A 16301-nucleotide genomic window follows, 5' to 3' on the forward strand; every position below is an offset into this window, starting at 1 on the left:
GAAGCGATAAGTTTTTGCATGGAATCAAGTTACTTCCGGTACAAAAACCAACATTACCGGCAGATCTACGGCACCGCAATGGGGAGCCCTCTCTCGCCAATTTTACCTGACATAACATTGGATTCCGTCATAGAGAGGGCCCTTACTGAACTGCCTTTCAATGTTCCTGTAGTCCGGAAATATATTGACGATCTCTTCCTGGCTGTTTCGAAGGATGCAGTACCTACCGTTTTAGACGTGTTCAACGAAACAGGAGTCGAGGATACAATTCACGGTTGAGGTTGAGCAGGACGGAAAGCTCCCTTACCTAGACATGATTGTTATCAGGAATATAAACCAGCTTCTCACGACAGAATGGTACATAAAACCAATTGCTTCGGGGAGGATGCTGAACTACCACTCATGCCACAAAATGCGACAAAAAGTCAATGTAGCGAAAAACTTCATCCATCGGGTCATGTTTTTATCACGAAATAGCAGCATACAACATCAAAAAACCACAATACACCAGCATCTGCGAAACAACAACTTCCCAAAAACACTGATAAACAGGCTCATCCAAGAACAAATCTCGACGATAAATAGGAGATGGGGATCTAACATTGATCCAACGCCAGCACATATTCCATCCAGGTCATCACCACTTCCAGCACCGCCTCCGTCACCGACAAATCCACAAAGCAGCACCCTAAAATCAGCGACATCTTCGGTTCCGCGAAATTCACCAAACAGCAACCAACAAGAACCACTAAGATCCTCGCCAACAACAAATCCCCCTACCCAATCCGACCAAGGCCAAGAAGAAGACACCGAAAGCACCATCCACCCAGGAGCATCCGAACAACATACTCAAGAACAACTCCGAGATTGTCCCACCGTCACGCAGCAGGTAAAATTATATCGGTCTGTTCCTTACGTTCCGATGCTGACAGAAAGACTAGCAAAAATGCTTACACATGACTATCCACAATACCACATAGCACGCAGACAAACAAACACAGTTAACCAATTTCTCTCGATTGCACCACAAATCCAACATGAAACGTGTAGATGAGATCATGGATGGTACCCACACAACAACTACAATAGAAGAAATGAGAGAGAAAACTGCACTCATACAACATTGCGTTGACTTCAAACACAAATTCAACCTAGACAACACCGCAATTGTAGATCGTAGTAGAACAGTTAACACACTCCCGTTCTTAGAGATGTGTCACATATACACCACACAACACGTAGTATATAAGAGAACGGACATCGCTGGTCTAAACACAGCTTATGCCTCCCTTCTAACTCAGATGTCAAACAATAGTCCATCTCTCTCTAAAAATAGCTCAAACAGCAATAGCCAAGATATTATTTCCCAATAGCCAAAAGTGAACGTAGCCAGTTAGAACAACCACACAGTTTTTTTAAAATAGCAAAACAGAATAGCAGTAAGAAATATTTAATTTAAAACCACAAACAACAGACTAAACCACATAATTTCTCATAGTTAGCCAAATTATCAATGTCACCACCACACAACTGCACCAAACACACAGTTATAAGCTTTAAAAAGCCATAGGACGAGGAACCTTAGCATTTCTAAGTAGACAATGTTTGTATAAAAAAAAGAAAATTATTAAAATCCAACTTATTTAAACAAAATATAGTTTCCCTGATGAAGACACCAACCGGTGTTGAAACGTTGGACAGAATCAAATAAGTGTTTCCAAATTAAAAGAATTTTTTACCTGCAGAATTAATTGAAACTAACTTGAATGAGATTAAATCAATTATTAAAAATTTCAAAAATATGAAAGCACCTGGTGACGATGGAATCTTTAATATACTAATCAAACATCTCCCTGAGAGCACAATGGAATTTTTAGTGAAAATTTTCAATTGCTGCTTCAAAATTGCATATTTTCCCAAATTATGGAAAAATGCAAAAATTACTCCCATTTTAAAACCGGATAAGAACCCAGCTGAAGTTTCAAGTTATCGACCAATTAGTTTGCTTTCTTTAATAAGTAAACTGTTTGAGAGAATTATTCTTAACAGAATGATGTCACACATTAACGAAAATTCAATTTTTGCAGATGAACAGTTTGGATTTCGCCATGGGCATTCCACTACTCATCAATTGCTCAGAGTTACTAATATGATACGAGCTAACAAATCTGAAGGTTATTCCACTGGAGCTGCTCTTTTAGACATAGAAAAAGCATTCGACAGTGTTTGGCATAAAGGTTTGATTGCGAAATTGCAAACTTTTAATTTTCCAATTTTCCTAATCAAAATTTTAAAAAATTATCTTACTGATCGAACTCTGCAGGTTGTCTATCAGAATTCAAAATCTGATAGATTTCCTGTCAAAGCAGGTGTGCCTCAAGGTTCTGTCTTGGGCCCAGTCCTGTATAACATATTCACTTCGAAGTCCTGTATAACAATCCCTACGAATGATAAGTCCTAATTGCGAAAGCAAACAAATCCTAACAATTAAAATTACAAATTTCTAACAGTGTTGAGAAGTCACCATTTGTGATTGGACACACATACTCATTATTTACTAATATTTATCATAGATACTTAAGCTACTAACAAATCCCCCCCTTAAAAAAAAAAATAGTGGTTCGAATCTATATTCGGGATCGATTTGATTCTCTGTCTGTTGGTCGGATGATCCCCAGGTGGTTTTGTGGTTTCCGGAGCGGGAGAAGAACGTAGTTCGGATTTTCATATAACGGGAGGTTGTGAAGTTCACGCACCGAGACGTTTCGTGCAGGCTATCTTGCTCGTTTACCGGTCTGAACTCCTAAGTCCTACCCGAGCGTTAATGTTCCTAATCACGATTTTCAGGTCACGTCGCGGGCAGCTATCTTAGACCTGCTGCAGCTGCCCGTGGAATGCTTCCTTCTCGTCGTCGAGTGGACGTTGATGATGCTGTACTTGAAGAATCGGCCCTTACACGTCCTCACGTTGATCGGCTTCCACCAAAACGCGTGTGCGCGTCTTGCCCAGTACTATGAAGCTGGTTTCTCCATCAGAAAGTAGCCACCCGGTGCACGCTTTTCCATACCTTCTGTCCTGTTTAACAAAGTTGCTGCAGCGCTACGACTTCGAAGTTGCGAGGATATTAGGTTTAACCGGGTTATTAACAGGATACCAGAGCGATTTGCATTTTTGCAGTACCATTTACCGCGTTTTCAATCGTTACCTAGGTCCATGCCGATTGTTATTACCCTCCGCCATCGAATCGTATTATTTTTTTATTCTCGCTTATTTTCCGTCGGTCTAGTTCCGCCACTGTTGTTGTTCCAATCACCGACGCCCAAGGAGGCGACTCCACTCAGGACCCTAACTTACGACCCGTTGATTAACGGACCGGCGCCAACGGCTTCACTTCCTCATGCGATGGAAGGCGTGATCCCAGAGATTTTTCGCCCTAGAAAATCTCCCGGTGTCGGCTAGAATTGAATCTAGACCAGTTTGGTTGGTTGTGAGTGGATCACGCTACCTCACAACCATCGACAACTATGTCGGCGGTGGGATTCGAACCCAGACGTCGAGCGTGGTTGGCGGACCACGCTAGGTTCCCGCTGAATCGTATTATCTCTAACGTTACTTGTAGCATTCTGTTTTCTGGAGTTTTCTAGAGTCTACGTAATATGAAAACGTACTTTTCAATATCGATTGACCAACTTTTGTAAAGCGATATACATACATCCTAGAGACGATAACAAATTGTTAATCCGATTAGCTTGCGGTATAAATGGAACAATAATCGCATAATTTCATCCTAGAAAATGGTTCGGAGTCCCTTCCCTTACAATCCAATACGAATAAAGAGATATTCCATATAAAATTAAATGAAAAAGGCAAACAATTTTATTTAAATCTACACAGTAGAATGGAAACTTTGTGTTTACTACTAGTCGATTCTGCCAGCCACACCTTGCGTACGGCTGAACGAGTCCTCATAGGCCGAGCCGTTTTGTTTCCCCTTTTTCCTTTATGTCCAGAGTTTGACCCTTCCGAGCGAACTTTTACATTCATTAATGAGTCTGGCGAGGCAAACTTCGTCCCGTTCATTCATCCCACAGCTGGTCTCTTCTCTATTCACCAGCTTCCATTATGTAGAACAGGGCAAGTCCAGAAGGGCTAAGCGGAGCGGAAGCGGTACGACACGGCTGGGTGGACGGATTTTCGTCTTCCATTTCTTCAAACAATTAGAACTGCTTTTGCCCGGAAGCGGAAAAACTTTGGCCGGACCGAAACTCTCTTATTGCTTGTTCCGTCTAGTTTCGCACTCGACAGAGCTCGAGTTTCTCGATAACGGGCGGGTGTTGACGGTTTTTCTAATTGAAAGACTTTACTATCGACGATGGAAACCGACATAAAGTTGCAATCACTAATTGCCTCATTTCATATCCTACCATTTCAGACATACGAATTCTACGAAGAACTACGATGGCCGGTTACTCTGGGATTCCTGACCTTCCTGCTATTGCTGTGCATCATTCTGGTGATCGGAGCGACGCGGAGTTCGCGCTGTGCACTGATCTTTTTCAGTGTCTGTGGCCTGCTGGCGGTCACCGTGTGCTGGCTTCTTTCCGGTATTTATCTGGCCAGTGCCGTAGCACTGGGTGATTTCTGCATGAAGCCGAACGATTTTATCTGCAGCCAGGTAATTTGCTACTAAATGGTGAAGGTAGAGAAACAAATAAAACGCAGCTCGGTTCCCAAGATGCAATTTTTCTTCCACGGAAGAAACTTTGTCGTCTCTTTTTCTTCGGTGCCAGAAAGTGTAAAACTTTTTGCTCCCCTTCCCATCGTGTTTGGTACAGAACCATCGCTCGGACCAACTTCATTATCCAATTAACATTGTGCTTGGAGTAATGAGATAAATTTGTAAATTTATCGTTATTAATGCTTGTTCGTGGACAGTACTTTATCGGACACAGTTTTAAACTGTGTCATGCTCATTAGGCACTACAGAAAAGTCGTTAACCCGGCTAGTGCCAGGAGTGTGACGAAATGGAAAGAAGTTTTACATTCATGCATGTGTGGTTGCACAATTCACATTAGTTTCCTCATCTCAGAGGCAGATAAATATAATGGAAAGCGTTGGAGTGCACCAGCAGCAACCAGCGCACTTCGGGAAGTAACATTAACCAGAACACTAGCACACGGCGCGCGGGGAGGAAACACAGAGTGACATGAAATGCAGCGAAAAGTGAAAGCTAGTGAGTTCTTTGTGGTGCTAGAAGTGCCAGATGGCTTTTGTGCGGATTTGAATGCGCTCGACACTCTGGGTGATGGTTTTCGCTCGGCTTGAATTGCAGTTAATTTTTTTTTGCTCGTACCTTTCGCTACTATGGAGGTGCTTTGTGCGTTAGTAACCGGGCGACTCCTTCGAGGGAAAATACAACAATTAGGTACGGTTAATCTGACGCAAACAAGATGAGAGGTTTTTTTATATTTTGAAGATTCAGCTGATGTTTGAACAATTTTCAAAGAATTAAGCGAAAACTTTACCATATGGACCATCTTGGTCTGTTTTTATCAGTACATTTTTAGAAAATATTTGAAGCTATTACTCTCCACTGCAATGCGATTTTTTGCTCCCAATTGCATTTTGCATTAATTGCATTTAATTCTTTTTTTAATGTTTTATCTTGATGATCATACTATGATTGAAATAAAAAAAAATATATAAATCGCAGTGTAATCCGAAGTAAATTTATATCATGAGAATGACTTCAGAAAAATTGTCAACTACAACTGCAGTGATATATACGATCAAGAGAAAACTTTAACGTATCTGCGAAGTCCAACAACCTGCCCCAGTTTTAGTCTGAATTTGAAAATCTGGAATCTGGATGCAGAAAAAAAGTTGCATAAACCGAAAGAAGAGAAACGACAAAGCGATTCCACACCAAAGCGGAGAAAAACTTTGCTCCTTTGTTTCAAAATAGTTAGATACGAACGAGCTCAATTAACCGTACAATCAGTGCTTTAATTTCCGATAGCGAAATCCGTGAAGCGGAAATTTCCTCCAACTCTTTCCATCAGTTGCGCTTATTCCGCCTGCTTTTGGCAGTTTATTTCAAAGTCCAACTCTCGGCTATTTTCCAATTGCAGCAGAAACTGAAGGACGTCCAGTACACTTACTGCAGCTCGGTCGGCACAAATCGGTACGTGCTCCGGTTGAATGAATCGAAAGACTACGTGGACCGGGCTAAGGAATCCCTTGAGACGGTCACCCGTATCGCGATGGATTTGTACCCGCGGTTCGAGATGAGTTCGAAGATAAACCGGCTGAACGGGGAACTGGACGACAGCAAGCGACAGTTGATTGCACTGTCTGCGATGGCCGACCGACGCACCGTGATGGAACACTACGCCAATGCAACACGAGGTCTCTGCGAGGGTGGTCTGCTGGGATTGACGCTGATGCTGCTGGCCAGTCTAGTGTCGGCAGCCATTCTCAGCCTACTGGTGTGCGTCGATTCGCACACTTGGATCTATCTGACGAAGAAGTACGTTTTTGATGGTGATAAATAACGTGTCATAAATTGTTGATGTTTGTTTTTCCTCTTCTGATTTTACAGACGACCTTACGAGGACAAATCGGAAACGACACCACTGTTTCCGACCAGTACGGCGACGGCTTCCCCGTCGGCTCCGATTACGTCCGGCACGATGACAGTCAACCGGACGCTGCTGCATGCACAGGCCGCCACGACCAATGGGTCCACCACCGGTGGACTGATTCCGAGCAGCGGCCGCAACGGGACGACGCACGGATTGCGCGGGTTGGCATCCTACAGTGGCGATGAGTCACCGCCACCAGATTATAATGTTGTGGTGCATGATAACAGGCATGGCTTTTTATATTCATTTTTTCCTGTCTCTTCTTTTCGATTGTTTGTCCGAGCTTTTTTTCGGTTAAGATGTCATATCGTTGTTTTTGATTATTGTTCTGTACTTTTCACCTTTTACTTAAAAGCATTTTTAGCAGCGCGAGGATATTAAGGTATTTTGTACGCACCTGTAGAGAACCAAGCACTGTTTTGTTGTTAATCCCGTTTTCATACAGGCAGTTCTAGTTGTAAACATGCGCCAACAACGATCTCGATGTCACACCAAATTTCTTTAGCACTGAAAAATGTGAGGGATTTCACGTTGATTGACTCAACCGTTGGTAGTACCCTTTCAGATTTCAGTGAAACAGTGAAACTTTGCCTACTCGAGAGATAGTTGTCTCTCTGATCTATGATTCGCTTCAAAATGACTTATAAGATGTGTTTTAAGTCGAAAAGACTTGTAAGATTTTGAAAAAAATATCGGATCCCAAAGACCGTAAGAGCTACAGACAGCATTAGACACTACCTTTGAAAGTTCTTAAATTACCAACCGAATGACATTGTCGGATTTTGCGAGCAGTGTTGCCATCATTGATATTTTTGCGATAGAAAACTAAAATTACGTTTATCTTAAAACATCTCCCATTTTTCTAAAAATCTTATGGCGCCAATGTGATCAGCGAAAGATTTTACATGGAATTCACATATTCACAAAATGCAACAAAAAACCGCGTCAAATCTCAAAATTGGTTTCTCATAGCCTACTGGATGTTATGTGACTTAACAAAAAATGAAGTCCAGCTTGCGTCTCATAAATTGCATTTATTTAACAAGATAACTGGTCAGAAATCACGTTTGATCTTAGTACGTGACAACTTTTGTTTAACTTTTGAAGTGAGATTAAAGTATGTACCCGATCCAGAGCTTAACAGCGGTAACGTCAGCCTGAGGTATCGCTGAATGAGTTCCTCACGTCTCTTGGACAGATTTAACTCCATCGATCCTGGTTTAAGGGTTCTTTTTACAAAAACAAATCACAAATTGAGCATTCAATTTGCTTCACACAAATGGAAATCAACCTCTGCTACACTGATATACGGCGCACAGTGTGTCCAAATCGAGAAACGGACGGCAAAACTATTTGTTCAAGTCCTATGTTATCCATATCTTCTAGAAAGTTGCTTCGTTTACTGCTGTCCTTCATATGCTTTGATAGAATTAGTTACAAATTTCGCCGTATAGAGGGCGCCATACCTAATTTTTAAACGTGACTTGCTAGACGAATAGTTTCTTCTGTAAAGTTGTGCAGAATTTTATTACAAACTGTTTGTCGAGTAACTCGAAATTCTAGGAATTGAGATTTTAGAGCTACAAGACGTTTTCTAAAACGTTTCCGTTTCTATGCCCAACGAACAGACACATAGTTTAGTCCGTTTCTCGATTTGGACACACTGTGCGGCGAATAACCAACGCTCTACTTGGTGCGGTACTGTTGCTTGTGACAGCATGTTTTCGCTTAAGACATCAATTTAGATTGCGAAACAGCACCATCGGAAAAGTGGATGATCTTACTAAACTTGGAAGTTGATGTTTCAGGAAAGTGATGAACTATTTCTAAAATGCGTGGAGAGTTGTCATCTTCTGATCAAGGCAATCTTTTCAATTAATGTTAATGGATGAACGGTTGCCTGTAGATTGATGTAATGAACCGTTTTGGTGAACAAATGACAGCCAGGACTTTCTCTGGTAAGCTGTATCGTGTTCGTTTGTAGGATTCAGCTTGTTTCACTGAAACTAAATCATACTTGCGCTAATTTGGGATGAAATTTCAACTTCACTCACTAGCGTTTGCAAACTACAGCATTCTTGTTGAGTCCATTGCTGGCACGGTACTTCGTCAATCGTATTATCCTCGAAATATGAACAAATCATATTGCCGCTGAGATGCGTCAGCACATTTGTTTAAGAAACACATGTTCGTAGGTGGATCGCATAGGTTTCGCTTCAACACGTCTCGATACAAATTAAACGTGTTTACACCTTTCTTTTCTGATTTAATTTGGGTCAGCTTTGCATTCAAAAAAATCAATCCAAAAAAGTTCTGTTTAATCGACCAAACACACACTGTCTGTGTGTTCCAACAGCTTCTGCCAGCACACATTCACTTTTTAGAATTTACTATGAATTTAGGAAACTTACCTTTGAAGAACTTGTGAATGTTATCAATCCTATAATTATAAACTAGTTTGAAATTCGTTTCGGATTAAGAACCTGTAAGATTCTTTGAGATTTGCTAGCAGTAATCGCTTTTGCTTCAGGACACGAGAATTTTTTTCCCGGTCATTTTGCATTTTACTGCACTGTATTGTACTGTCATTATCTACCTGAATACAATAAATCTAATCTAAAACATTAATTAATTGCAACATCCTTGATCTTCATATTTTTGTACCGAATACGTTGAGGAAACATTTTCCAAGTCAAATAAATGTTCGACCAGTGAGAAGGTATGGATGCATGTTGTTAGTGGTTCATAAAAGTCGTACGAGTTAATCAAAATGTGCGTGAATGGTACGTGCGTACTAAATGGACGTCGCCTTAGTTATTTCAGCACCTCGGGCCGTGATGGCTTGTACCGTACCAAGAATTTTCATCCACTCTCCTCAGTCCTGGGTTTCTTGTCGCCAATTTTCTACACGTTTTGACACACGCAGATCCGCTTCATTTTGGCCAAGCCTCTCTGTTTCTGGTGCCGGTGGGTTCCTTGAAAAGAACCGATTTCACTGACTGTCGTTTGGAATCATCGCGACATATCTGACTAATCACAGCCTTTCGACCTTCGTCAGGTGCACAATAAGAATCTATCCAAGTAATGTTTGCAACTCATGATTCACACATCTGCGCCACTCTCCGTTTCCTTTTGTATTCCACCAAATATTTTCTGCAACACTTTCCGTTCTAATACGGCCAGTACGCTTTTGTCCTACGTGAGCAGCGTCACGGTTTCGAGTCCATAGAAAACTATTGGACTAATTACAGTCGTCAGTTTCTTGAACACGTTGTTGGGTTTTCTTACTCGTGATATTGTCGGTGGTTACCAGAGATCCCAAGTATACGAACTCATCTACCACTTCGAGTTTTTTTTCCTCTGTGTGGACTCATCACTGCGACCAAAGACATTTGATCTATTGTGATATTTCCCAGGTGTTTTCTGTACTCTGCACTTCATATTATTGGCAGTATCACTATTGAAGTGAATGATACGCTTTTCCATTTATATCCGTGCTTTTGTGTGAGTTTACCCTTTCGTTTCAAGCTTACTGCTCTACTATACCGAGCCTCTTTCTATCCTGCCAATATCGCCAAATTACTATTCCCTGGAGTGAGACTACACCTAACGTTCCTCTCTGGCCAGGTTAATTCTAAAAGGGACTTATTATGTCAAGAGGAAGGAGTCTTATCGAAACCTCGTTCCTCCTACCAACACCGCGTCACAATCACAATTCCCTGTAGAGGCACTTAATGCTTCACCTCTGGTCAGTTTTATTATAAGTAGGACTTATATTTTGTCAAGAGGAAGGAGTCTTATCGAAACCTCGTTCCTCCAGCCAAGACCGCGCCATAATTACAATTCCCTGAAGAGAACTATTAGACGTTACTCAGACCAGTTTAATTATAAGAGGGATTTATTTTTGTTTTTGTGACAACTAAATGGCCTGATTCTACTAACATTCGAACCGACGACCACCCGGGTAACAAAGCGGACATTGTAATCTTGGGGCTACGAAGCTCCGAGTTCATCGCCGTCCATGATCACCGTCTGTGAGAGGCGGATGTTGGTTGCTCTCTAGCTTCTCCCTTGCATATACGTATTAATTTCTAGTTCAACTATCCAAGCCTCCACTTTTAGTATGGCGTGTAGATTGTCTTCGCCGTCCCAAAGTTTCTCACAATAACATCGAAGTTGCCTGCAAAGCCTACTACTACAACTTTTGCTGAATATCGTGCCTCTCATTTTGATGCCCGCTCGTCGGATTACACTCTCAAGATCAATATTAAACAACATACAGGATAGTCACCTTGTCTCAATCCTGCGTGCTTCGAAGGGATTCGAGAATGTCGCTGATACGCACACGTAACACATCACTCGATCCAAGGAAGCTTCGATAAGTCGTGTCAGTTTATCCGGATAACCGCCGTCGTGTATTACCTGGTCACAGTTAACGCGAAGACGTGAGGTGTGAGCACGTTTTACTCCCGATATTTATGAAGGATCGACTGGAGATTTGATTCGTAGTAACGCGGGCTTGCGCGAAACCCGCTTGGTACTTTTCTACGAATTCGTTTGATAGAAGAGAAAAGCGGTGGAGCAAAATCTGGAGAGTAGAATGCCTGTAAATATCTATAGAGTGGCGACACTGTCGAAATTGGAATGAAAATTATCTGTCAGTGTTATTCCAATTGAGCAAACAACCTATTTAACTCGTGTGAAAAGAGAAAGGATGTTCAGTGTTACCGGTGTTACCAGCGTTGCTTTGGCTGACACGGCACCACTCCACTCTAGTGGTGATCGTCCTTTTTAAGATTGATTACAAAAGTTGCTTACCTAATCCAGGCTTCGTTTTGCTCATCTTGATCTTAAGAAGAAAACACTTTTCGTCGCTCTTAACAACTGCGAGCTTTCATTCAATGTCAATTAAATCATCTGCTGTTGAGAGAGCGCTCAGTAATAGTTTCTCTGGTGAATAAATGCTCTTTTATTTGAGGTGCTGCAGAATACGTGCCCTGCCCCCATAATTCAAAAATTGGCTAATATGCCATTTTTACCAAAATCGAGAGAACAGTTTCTCGTGATGGTACACACCCTAAACAAGGTCCCCATGGAAGCCGATTGTCAAAAAATGCATTTGGGAAGACAGCAAACGTGAAACAATTTTGGCTAATATCCAAAATAGTTGAGAATTTGACTAATATCCAATATCCAATATGAACCTGTGGTATGTTCACGAACCGTATTATTACTGAACTGTGTTTCTTCGAAAGTGTGTTGTAGCTTGGTGGTTACTGGCGACAGGTGAGCGATCGTAAGGCCCTTGCATCAAATATGACTTTTTCACGAAGAATATTTGATGCTACAAGAATTTATTTGTTGTACTGCGAAACCCAATGATCAAAACGTGTGACTGTTTCCTTCTGTCATAAATCTTTACATTTAAAAAAATGATATCCAGCTCTTAGATTAGGAGTAATATTAATAAAGAGAAGATTCATATTTCATTTTGGATTTGATGAGAAAAAATAGGAAAGTGGATTGTGAGATTACCATGAATGATAATATTTTCGTAATATTATTATATTGCTGCACGTAACACTTATCTCGTCGTCCTTTTCATCCTCACTTGTGCTTCCGTGTTGTTTTATTAAATTTAAAACCATTTTCATCACCAACGAGTACGATATAATTCACATCGTATGGATATTAGCCAAATTGCACACCGTTTTGTCAACTGGCCTTTCATTTATAATTGAAAAAAACGGCTGCTGTGTTAAAAATACGTGGCGGGTGGAATTTTTCTACAGATTTCTCTGTTTCAACTCAACGGCAAGGTTCCAGCATATATGAAGGGTAATATACTCAATAAAAAAGTTGTCATGAACAGTCAAAATATGTTGTACCGACAAAAAACTTTCAAATGCGTTTTTCTCGTTTTGATGCCTATGGCATATTAGCCAATTTTTTAATTATGGGCAGTGCCCATGAATTTTCCTATAATATCAAATAAGATGGATGTGGCTTCAATGTGAGCCTAAATGTTTTGTTATTCGGCCAACTTCTCTTTCAGTAACGGAGAAGCTAACGAAAACTGCTCCCCTTAAACTGAGAGAGAAAACAATTGTTTACCCCTGAGGAGGAAATGTGAGCAAAAATCTAGAGAACGGATGAAGCCTCAATGAATCTTCTGACGATTTTCAAGCGTATCCAGATCCAACAGCTGACATCGATCGTTATCGTTAATATCTTTTATAATAACGCTGTAGTTAGCGAAAAAGTATGAGAGAGAAGAGAATCGCTCATTGTTACTTAGGTTTTTTTTTTTTTAAATTTACGCGAGATTTAAACTGCCGTGAAACGCATATCAATCCCATCTGCGAAATCATCGAACGGAGAAAACTGCGATAAAAGATCTTGAATGTTTAATTCAATAAAATACGATCCGCTTGGGATATTAATATTTTTTCTTCTCAGATTGATAAATTTTAATGTTTTTGTTACTTTCGTTTCATAAAAAGTCAGTTTATAACAATTGCAATGGAATAAATTATAGTGGGACTAATATGCGATTATTTTGCATTACAGCGTGTAAAATAATCGCCTCACAATCCCAGTCTTTATGAGCACTGAGAATGAATCAGTTTGTTGCTGTTTGTAATGATCAAACTTTTCAATTTTGCTGGAAGAGAATCATTCTTAAAGTGTGAAAATATTGTTTAATCTCGTGCGAAATATCCTCGTCAGATCTGATCCGTGCTTGTTACGCAGATAGCTTTGTTGAAGATTGTCTCAGTTGCGATCTGGCTCTTTTTGATGACTTTTTATTTATTTTTCGTGCAGTTTTACTCAACATTAACAAAGGCCGATCAGCTGTGATTTTCATAACTGGGCAGCTGGTGAGGGTCGCTCCAAGGTGGATGATGAAGAGCAAAACGCACAAATCTTCGTTGAATTGCTTCAATTCTGTTGGCACCATTGAGGTAATGAAGGTTCAACACTGCCGAACAGTATTCGAGCGTCGGTTGAACTAATAAGCAGTAGGAGGCTTTTGAAACAAAACACGTCTCTGAAGCTTTTGGCCGTTTTTATATTCAGTCCTAAATTTCGGAAGGCTTTAGCAACAATGTAGCAGAAACGCTCCTTCCCACATGCTTCTCGCTTAATCGGCACTGTACCAGGTGGTAGTCGAACATTATGGGCCACTTTTTTCTGGTCATCAAGATCACGGAACATTTATGTAAATTTAGAGTCATCTCAAGCAGTTTAGAGACTGCACTCGAAGCGGAAATTCCCCTGTAATTTTCAAAGTTTTTCTTGTTACCTTTTTAAAAACCTGGAAACATGAACGCAATCTTTCAAACAGAGTGAAATTTAGCAGTCGAGAGTGAAAGGAGGAATAGATGACAAAGCCATTTCTTGGCACGTCACGTCACGTGTCTTTTCTGATGGGATGCGGATGCCAGTGTTGTTAAACTCGCTCACAAAAGGCATGCGATACTCCAAGTGGCGTCCTCACTGCTACCGAAATCACACACTGGAGATTTCATCCATTCGAACCGTTTCTCTTTCTTCTTCACATTTTTCACTGCACAACACCAAGTGTTGATGCTTGCGAGTTTTCTCGCATGATCGTAAGCCGACATTTGCTCCCGAAATCACAACCAGCCGAAAATGGTTGCTTCAAGACGTATTACGATGATGCCGAGTTAAAAAAAGAATATTTCGACGAGTAAATAATCCGGTTCCCTACACGATCCAGCATATGATACTATATAGATTCTCCGACCTACTCTCGGCTGTTGGTGCATGAAGCAATACTGCTTGGCCGTAATTGACGAATCGCATGCATAAGTCGAAAGCATTTTCGTTTTCGGACACATTTTTCAAGCACTTCTAGTTGAGTGCTTTTTGACGTAGAACTACGTTTTTCTTTAGCCTACCACATAGGGATTTTTTTTTTTTATTCTCGCTTATTTTCCGTCGGTCTAGTTCCGCCACTGTTGTTGTGCCAATCACCGACGCCCAGGGAGGCGACTCCACCCAGGACCCTAACTCACGACCCGTTTATTAACGGACCGGCGCCAACGGCTTTACTTCCTCATGCGATGGAAGGCGTGATCCCAGAGATTTTTCGCCTCAGAAAATCTCCCGGTGTCGGCTAGGATTGAATCTGGACCAGTTTGGTTGGTTGTGAGTGGATCACGCCACCTCACAACCATCGACACCTATGTCGGCGGTGGGATTCGAACCCAGGCGTCGAGCGTGGTTGGCGGAGAGGTTACCAACCACACTAGGCCCCCGCTACCACATAGGGATGTAAATAGGAAAACTATAAACGAGAAGGGGACGAAAAATGTCCCTTTTTAAATGCTTATAAATAGGTTTGTTTTCAACCGATTTCCTTGATTCTTGTAGCAATTGGTTGGGAAATTATACACGCATCCACCCAAAAGTAGAAAAGTGTTGATTGATTAGGCGAACTATTGTACTATTGAAAATTGTCAAGCCTTGTTGAAACGAAAATTAGTCCTCTGAATGGTCGCTTGCTGCCTTTCGTTAAAAAGGTCGCAGAATAGTATAACTAGTTAGCCGCATCGTAACGAATTGCGGAAGTAGCAGCACCGGGTTGCTCCAGTAAACGAACCACATCACGTATCTAAGCAGCAGCGAGGTAGTACCAAACGTCTCGATATGCCAGTTAAGAGCTTCGGCCTTCTTCCCGCAATAAAAATTTGCTTTATCTTGACAACAACACATTCTGTGCTGAATCCAATCACAATCTGTCGCGGTCGTCTTATTTACTGAATGCGAAAACAGTTTTTACAGATTTTGAACAGCAAAATGCCTTTCTCGAGGCAAATTAACAATTAATTGAAGGTTAATAACTTTTTAGCAATAACACAAGCATTCTGTACTGTGCTGTGCTGCGAAGCTCCCTTACCACTTCGAGTTCATCGCCGTCCATGATCACCATCTGTGGGAGGCGAATGTTGGTTTCTCTCTAGCTTCTCCCTTGCATAAATTTGGTTTTCGAAGCATTAATTTCTAGCTCAACTCTCCTAGTTTCCACTTTTAATCTGGCGAGTAGATTGCCTCCGCCGTCCCAAAATTTTTCAACATTACGTCGAAGTTGCCTGCAAAGCCTATGAGTTGACTACTTTTGCTGAAAATCGTGCCTCTAATTCTGATGACCGCTCGTCGGATTGAACCGTCAAAAGCAATGTTGAACAACATGCAGGATAGTCCATCTGCTTGTCCCAATCCACTTCGAAGGAATTCAAGAATATCCCCGATACGCACACGTAACACATCACTCGATTCAAGGAAGGTTCCATAAGTCGTTTATCAGGAAAACCGTAGTCGTGTATTATTTACTATAGCTGGTCTCAGTTGATACTGCTTTGCAGTCCACGAAGACGTGATTTGTGGGCACGTTTTACTCCCGGTATTTCTAAAGGATCGACCGGGGAGTGAAGATTTGATTCGTAGTAGCGCGGGCTGAGGGGAAACCCGCTTGGTACTGCCCTACGAATTCTTTTGCTAGAGGAGAAAGACGGTGGAGCAGAATCTGAAAGAAAATCCGATCGCAATTTTTATAAATTGGTCATACAACTTCTTCCATTCACTCCTCCGGTAGTCTCTTTTCCTCCCCAATTCTGGAAATTACAAAA

The 16301-nt window shown here is 41.3% G+C and overlaps 1 protein-coding gene across 2 annotated transcripts in view; it reads left to right on the plus strand.

Annotated features, from left to right (window-relative positions):
* The window catches only part of LOC129732401 (protein tweety-2-like), a 236879-nt gene that overhangs the window by 213646 nt on the left and 6932 nt on the right, over positions 1-16301 (plus strand). The window contains exons 4-6 of one of the 2 annotated variants that reach the window (XM_055693252.1): positions 4433-4675; positions 6133-6530; positions 6603-6872. In XM_055693252.1, the coding sequence (XP_055549227.1) occupies positions 4433-4675; positions 6133-6530; positions 6603-6872 (911 nt within the window). The remainder of the gene's footprint in view (positions 1-4432; positions 4676-6132; positions 6531-6602; positions 6873-16301) is intronic. The other variant, XM_055693253.1, reaches the window with a different exon arrangement.

This window comes from Wyeomyia smithii, chromosome 3, assembly GCF_029784165.1.
Source record: "Wyeomyia smithii strain HCP4-BCI-WySm-NY-G18 chromosome 3, ASM2978416v1, whole genome shotgun sequence".
Taxonomy (NCBI): Eukaryota; Metazoa; Arthropoda; class Insecta; order Diptera; family Culicidae; genus Wyeomyia; species Wyeomyia smithii.